The 7,304-nt window shown below is 69.2% G+C and overlaps 1 protein-coding gene across 2 annotated transcripts in view; it reads left to right on the forward strand.

Annotated features, from left to right (window-relative positions):
- The first annotated feature begins 17 nt into the window (after positions 1-17).
- The window catches only part of KCNN3 (potassium calcium-activated channel subfamily N member 3), a 17,903-nt gene continuing 10,616 nt past the window's right edge, over positions 18-7,304 (forward strand). For both annotated transcript variants that reach the window (XR_014896860.1, XM_085313317.1), the window contains exons 1-2: positions 18-770; positions 4,427-4,522. Coding sequence is in view for 1 of the 2 variants with exons in the window: in XM_085313317.1 (XP_085169443.1) it covers positions 33-770; positions 4,427-4,522 (834 nt within the window). In the remaining variant the exon portion in view is untranslated. The remainder of the gene's footprint in view (positions 771-4,426; positions 4,523-7,304) is intronic.

Raw genomic sequence — 7,304 nt, forward strand, 5'->3', positions numbered from 1 at the left:
AGGTGCGCGGCGGGCGGTGAGGCGGCGCCGCCATGGACACGTCGGGGCACTTCCACGACTCGGGCGTGGGGGACCTGGAGGAGGACCCCCGCTGCCCCTGCCCGTCGTCGGGGGACGAGCGCCCGCCGCCCGCCGCGCTGCCGCCGCTCCAGCACAGCCTGTTGCACTCGTCGCCCGGGTCGCTGCGGGCCCCTCCTCCCGCCGCCCCCGCCGCCCTCCACCCTTCCTCCCGCCACGGCAGCCAGCTCAACCTCAGCGACCACTTGGCCGGCCACTCGCCGGGCTCGGCGGCGGGCGGCGGCAAGCACCGGCAGCCCAGCCCGCTGGTGCACCGCCGGGACAGCAACCCCTTCACCGAGATCGCCATGAGCTCCTGCAAGTACAGCGGCGGGGTGATGAAGCCCCTCAGCCGGCTAAGTGCCTCCCGGAGGAACCTCATCGAGGCGGAGCCCGAGGCGCAGCCGCTGCAGCTCTTCGGTGCCGGCAGCCCCCCCGAGATCGTGGTCTCGCGTGAGGACAACCACGCGCCCCCCGCGCGGCCCCCTGCGCGCCGCGGCCCCCACGCCGACCGCCCCCACGCCCGCCCGGCCCCCGCCGCCTTCGCCAAGGGGCCCAAGCGCAAGGCGCAGAACATCGGCTACCGCCTGGGCCACCGCCGCGCGCTCTTCGAGAAGAGGAAGCGCCTCAGCGACTACGCGCTCATCTTCGGCATGTTCGGCATCGTCGTCATGGTCATCGAGACCGAGCTCTCCTGGGGGCTCTACTCCAAGGTAGCGGCCGCCGGCACCGGGCCTCTGTGGTGGGTGTGGGGCTGGGCTCCGATGGGCGGGCGCGGGGCCGTTTACGTGGGTCGGGGTCTGRTGGCGCAGGGCGTTTGCACTGGCTGATGTCCGACGGGGCAGGTGCAGGGCTGTCGATGCCGACTGAAGTCCGAGGGTGCAGGAGTGGGGTGTCTGCACCAGCTGCTGTCCGAGGGTGCAGGTGTGGGGCGTCTGCACTCGCTGGTGCCCAACAAGGTGAGCACGAGGCCTTTTGTGCCGGCCAGTGTCTGGAAGGGACAATTTGCACCAGAAAGCATCAGACGGGGCAGGCGAAGGGCTGTGCYGGACAGGGCTGCATGCACCGGCCGGGCTTTGTCAGTGCGGACCCGGGGCCTCACAGGGATCTTGAGCTGATGGGGCCGGTGGCCACAAGGCTGTGCATCAAGTGGCATGCCGGGGCCAGGCCTGCCACCGGGTCAGGYGTGGTGCCGAGCTGCCCCGATGGTGCCCGCTGCGGCTTGTCCTGCCCAGAGCCCCCTGCGCGGCCCCTCAGGGGCTCCTGTCACCCGCAAGCCCCCTGGTCACGCCTGACCCCCGGCTGAGGGCTGGCACCCGCTGCCAGGGCCATGGCACCAGGGCCAGCTGGGGCAGGACCCAACCTGGGTCCCCCGCATCCCCCCTGCCTCCAGCACGCAGCACCCATCCCGCCAGCCTGGATGGGGTGTCCCGGGGGGACCCTTGAGGAGCAGTGCCCTTGGCYGGTGCAAGAAGCCCTCCGTCCTCCTCCACACCCCTTTGTGCTGCTTCATTTCTCTTTTCTTGGGGGACGGCGTCTTTTATTTAGAGCTCGCCCCCCACACGCCCCTTTCAGCTCCTGCTCCCTGGCTGCGCTCGTTGGCAGCGATATGAATAACTCTTTGTATAGACATCTGTCATGTTATTTATACCTATCCAGCGAGGGGAAGCGAACAGGCATCCGCGCTGGCAGGGCGTGCGTGGCACGGCGAGGGGGCTCAGGGCCTGGCCGGGGGCTCGCGCCGCCGGGGCCGCGCGGGAAAGGGGCCGCGGGCGGCTTCCCGCAGCCCGGGGGGTGGCGGGGGCGACACTGGAGCTGACGGCGGGTGGCGGAGGAGGGACGCGCCTGGGCGCCCCGTGGGCGTGCGGGACCCCGCGCCGTCCCCATGGAGACTCCCGGGYGAGGGGCTCCCGCGCGGAGCACGGCGCTGTCGGCAGCAGCGTTYGCCGCTCCGCTGGCGGCACAGGGATGCTCCGGCCCCGAGCCGCGCGTCCCTCCGGGGCGGGAGGATGCCGCTTCGCTTGGCGACCACAGCCCCGTCCCCGGGCGGCGCGGCGCGGCAGAGCTGGCCGCCGCGGAGCCGCCGGCTCTGCTGGCCGGGTGGCGAGGCTGCCGCACGCCCCCGCCGGCTCGCAGGGGCTCGGCGGCTGCGGCAGCGCTGCCTCGGGGCGCCCGACCGCCTGCGGCTCGGGCTGCGCGGTGCCACCCGGCACGGCTCGGGCTGTGCCCCAGGGATGCAGTGGCGAGGTGCCTGGCTATAAATACCCCCCGGTAGGAAACCGGAGCTCGCCGGCAGGGACGCGGCCGTGCCCAAGGAGCCCCAGTGCCGGGGACTGGCAGCTGTCGTGCAGCCGGGGAATTCGGCGCTCCGGGTGCCTCCGCCGGCATCAGGCCCTGGCCCGGCTCCAGGGCTGCCCCCGCGGCGAGGGTGCCGGGTGCTCGCGTGGCGCCCGGGGAGCAGCCCGGTGCGGGCTCCCTGGGTGCCCGGGGCCGGCCGGCGCGCCCGGCCGCCGGGTCCCGGGAGGCCGAGGCGTTGCTCCGCTCTGGACGCGGTGTCCCGGGCCCCGCACTGTTGTTTGTCGTGAGCGTGGGAGCGCCGGCGGCTCTTCCTGCCGGGCCCCTCCGGAGCCGCCGTTGGCAGGAGCCCTCGATAAACGCGGTGGGTGTGCGGCAGCCTTTCCCCAGCGCCGCCGGCAGCCCTGGGGGCTGCTCCCCTCCGGCTCTGCTGCGGGTCGCTCCGGGCACGCCGCACTATGCACGGGGCTGGGCACCTGCGGCTCCCGACGGTTGGACCYGGCAGCGCCGGCACCAGGGTCTGCGTCCGCTTGCCCGGGTGGCAGCGCAGACCGCGCGGAGCAGGCAGGGTCGTTCGGGGGTTTCCTGGCTCTGCTGCCTGTCTGAGGTGTGCCGGCATCTTGGCTAAGCCTGGCGTGCCCTGCGCTGTCAGCCCACGGCACATCTTTGCCAGGACCTTTTCCCGGAGCATATCCGGGTGCTGGCGACGCTGAAGCTTTGTGCCCGTGGTCTGGCTGCACCCAGGGCTTTTCCCAGGGCGACGCCAGGGCCACAGCTCCCGTGCTCCCAGCCGGCTGCCTTGCAGCCTTCCCTGGCAGGAGGAGGGTTAAGGATGTCTAGACGGCAACTGAAATTGGCCCTAAAGGATGCCAGAGCCGATGCAGAAGTGACATCTTGCTGCAATTAATCCTGGTGTTCCCCTGAGACACCGGCTCGCTAAAAATAGCATGCACCGGGAGCTCTCCCGGCGGAGCATGGTGGCGGCAGCAGCGCTGCGGGGCCGGGCGAGCGGCAGGGCCGGTCCGCGGCAGCAGCCTTGGCGCGAGCCYTGCTCTGGAAGCCGCCTATTAATAGCGTTGTTTGGTCCCCGGCACTTCTCTCAACACCAGCTATTATATCCAAACAATTGGGAGGCCGCTGCCAAGTTGTGGAGCCGCTAACAGTGCGCGGCCTCGCAGGGCTGCGGGGAACAATGCTGCTCGCTGCGCCCACGGCGTCCCTCTCCGGTGCCAACGGCCTATTTTTATGAAAATTTTCCTCTCGCCGTTGTTAAATGCCCGCGCTGGGAGGAAAATCTCCTTAGAGAAAGAAAAGGGGACAAGCAACAGGTTGCAGCCAGGCCGGGGCTGTAGGAAATGCGAGTTGCTGCTGGATGGCGGCGACGTGCAATGAGCGTGCCGGGTCTCAGAGGTGCTGAGAAGGGGCCGGTCCCGTCCCGCGGAGCCTCCCAGGTGCCGGCGCTGCGTCTGTTCGTCTGTCGGCAGTGCTGCCTTTCCTGCCGCCCTCGCTATCTCGCGGCACTGGGAACGAGCTGCTCCCCGCCCCGCCTGCCCTGCTCCGTCCCCGGGTCTGCTCCCAGCTGAACGGGTGTCCCGGAGCCCCGGTGAGGGGGTGCCCCGGGCCCGGAGCAGGATCGGGGGCAGTGGAGAGGAGCGGGGATTTGCCGGCAGCAGGCWCCGGCGCGGACGTGAGCCCCTGGGAGGGAAAGGTGAAACTGGCTCTTCCCATGGGGAGCCAGGGAGCATTTGCTTTAGTCACCAGTGAATCAGGGGCTGGTTTAATTTACATAGAGCTAATTAGCAGGAGCATCTAATTAGACCATCCATTAGGGTGCCACAATATTGGGCTAATGCTGAATGTGGATAGATTGCTGGAGTCACTCATCCCAGCCGAGGGGAGGCTGGTAATTACATTTGGCAGAATTGGATTAAAAAACTTMTTTTTCTTTTTTTTGTGGGGGGGGGGGAAGTGCTACCCTTTCCAGAAGCGAACTCGACGGGGTGACCCCCGGGCGGGGGCGCGGCCCCCCGCGCTCCCGGCCCTGCTGACGCTCTCCCTGCCCTTTGCCTTGCAGGACTCCATGTTCTCCCTGGCCCTGAAATGCCTTATCAGCCTGTCCACCGTCATCCTGCTGGGGCTCATCGTCGCCTACCACACGCGGGAGGTGCAGGTGGGTGCCGGCGGCTCCGCGGGTCGTTGCGGCCGGCTCGCGGGCTGCGCGGGGCCGTGCCGCCGCTCCGGGCGCGGGAAACGTGCCGTGGGCTGGAGCCCACTCCGCTTTTGCCGAGCGGCCGATATGCCGGGAAACGCCGGGAAACGCCAGGAAACGCTTTCCCCGGCCTCTGCGCGCTCTCTTCCTCTCCGCCTGCCCGGCTTCGCCACGGAGAGGCCGCTGCCCGGCCGGCGAGCACGGCGCCGGCTCCCGCTCCCCGGCCGTCCCGCTGCCCGGCCGCCTCCGACAGACCTAGGAAAGGCCACTGGAAAAGCAAACTTCCTGCCCGGGCTCAGGGCCAGGCGGCGCCTGGGAAGGCGGCCTCCGAGCAGCGGGGCCAGGAAGCCACCTACGTCCCCGCGCGCTCGCGGAAGGACGCCCGGAGCCCGCGGCCTTGAGTGCGCGGCCTTGGCGCTCCGGCGCGGGAAGCGCCGCGTCCCGGGGCCGCCGGTGTCTGAGCAGAGCGGAGGCACCGGTGCCCGTGCCTGGCTGGCTCCGAAAAGCCAAGCTCTGCCCCAGCTCCGCGGCGCCCTTGCTGCGGCGATGCCCCGGTCTTGCCTGGCCCTCGGAGCTGGAGGGGCTGGCCAACGGGCGACGGACTGCTCAAAGCAAATATTCGAGAGTTCAGGCTTTTGCTAGAATAATATTTACCCCCGGGGCGGCTTTGTTTGCGGTCAGCAAGGCGAGCTGCACCCCCTGTTCTTTCTGGCTTCCTCTGGTTGTTGTTCTTGGTAGAAGGCTCTGCRAGCACAGCGTCCACCCTGACCCGGGCGCAGGGCTTTATACCGCTCTCATCCTGCTCCGCCTGCAGCCGGAGCTGAACCCTGACGGTCTGCGAGCACCCGGCGCCTGCTAATCCAGGCCCCGCGTCAGGCTGGCGCTCGAGGACGTGCTCCAGCCGCTGTGCTGAGCGGAGACCCRCGCGCGGATGGGGCCCGCTGCAGCAGGTTGCTTGTAGCTTGCAGCGCTCCAGCGAGGTCTCGCGGTCGGTCGCCGCACCGAGCCGCGGGCTGCACGGCCCCGGCTCTGAGAGGCTTCGTTGCCAAGTAAACAGCTCGGTTGCTTCCACCTCTTCCCGTGGACTCCCAAGGTCTTCGCATCCTTGCAGCTCCCCCTCCGGGCCCTCTCCAGTCCTCCTGCGGCTCTGTTGACGCATGATGCACAGAGCTGGATGTGTTATTTCATACGAGCTCTTGGCAGCAATGAGCAACGTGAAATAACTCCCTCCGCTGCGCTGCCCGCGACCCTCCAAGTGCCGCCGCCTGCCGTGGGCTCTGCCTCCCTTGCAGCAGGGTCCCGGCGTCGGCCGGCGCTCAGCGCGAGGCCCTGTCGGAGTCCCGCGTCCTGTCCCGCTCTGCCCTTGCTTTCGYTGAACGGCGCCTCTTGGGCTGGAGCCATCGGAGGGTTTTGCACTGATCCTGCTGCTCCGCGGCAGGTCCGTGCACCCTGCGGGGCCGGGGCGACGCGTTTCCCGAGTGGTCCTGCAAGTGCCTCGTGTTGGCGTTGGGCTGTGCAGCGAAGCCGCAGTCCAGCGGTGTTGCAGCGACTGCTTCCCCCTTCTCTGCTGGGCTGGTTACTCTGCCGGCGGAGGAAATTGGATTGCTTTGACTTGATTTGTTCTTGACAAATCCGTGCTGGCTGTTTATCGTCCTATTATCTTTTAGGTACTTATAAAGGGATTGTGGATAATCTAGTCCAGGATCTTTGCTGAGATGCAAGCGGGGCTGGCGGAGCCGTAAATCCTCAGCTGCTCCCACACAGGGCTGCAGATACCCTGCTGCGGCGCCTCCCAGCCCCGGGGCTCRAGGAAAGCCTCGGCCGCGGCTTTGGCTCGTGTCGCTCCAGCCGAGCCCGTCGGCAGCGTTCCTGGCTCTCCCTTTGCCTCAGTTTCCCTGGGAGGCCGCGGGAGCAGCCCGGGGGCTCGGCCTGAGCAGGAGGGAGAGCACGGAGATGTTTTCCTCTGCGGGATTTATAGGCTCAGCAGCACCCGGGCGAGAGCGAGAGCAGCTGCCTGGGGTGCTGCTTTCTTTTCCTGTTGCATCTGGTGCCCGGCGGCCTCCCCGGCTGCAGCACTTTGCACCCGCGCGGCTGGGACGAGCCCGAGCGGGGGGCTCCGGGCGTCCCGGCGCGGAGGCAGGGCGCAGCCGCGGCCGCCGGCGCGGGACGTGCCGTCCCGGCAGCGCTGTGTTTATCCGGCCGGCTGGCGCCCGTGACGCGGGCACGGCGCGTGACGGAGCGCAGGGCCGGGCGCCGCGCCGGGCCCGGGGCCGGAGCCCTGCCGGGGCCGGAGCCGCCGGGCGCTTTCCCCCGCGGCACCTGCTCCTTTCCCAGCCGGAGCCGGGGCCGGTCTGGGGATGCCTCCGTGGGTACCGCGGGTGGGATGCGGTTCCCATGGAAACCGCGGAGCAGCCCCGCGCTCCGCTCGGAGCCGCCGCTGGAAGGGGCTGGCAGAGGGGGAGCCGGCCYGGACCCCCACCTTCCTCGCCCCCTTCCCCGGGCTCGGCCGCCCTCCTGCAGGCAGAAGGCTCCCTGCCTTTTCCCTCCTGCTAATTTGTTTATTTTTAACACCCTTTTCCAGGAAGGGATGGGCTGTCAGCTTGCTGAATGCCTGAGGATCTCCCTTGACAGCTCCGAGCGTTTTTATAAACAGTCGCTTAAACAAAGCGGCTAAAAGCAGCGGCGCCTTCCCGAGGGGAGGCGGCCGGCCGGCGGGTCTCGCCGGCCGCGGGGCGGGCGCGTG

The sequence above is a fragment of the Rhea americana genome, unplaced genomic scaffold, assembly GCF_003343005.1.
Source record: "Rhea americana isolate MKP2758 unplaced genomic scaffold, rheAme1 scaffold_382, whole genome shotgun sequence".
Taxonomy (NCBI): Eukaryota; Metazoa; Chordata; class Aves; order Rheiformes; family Rheidae; genus Rhea; species Rhea americana.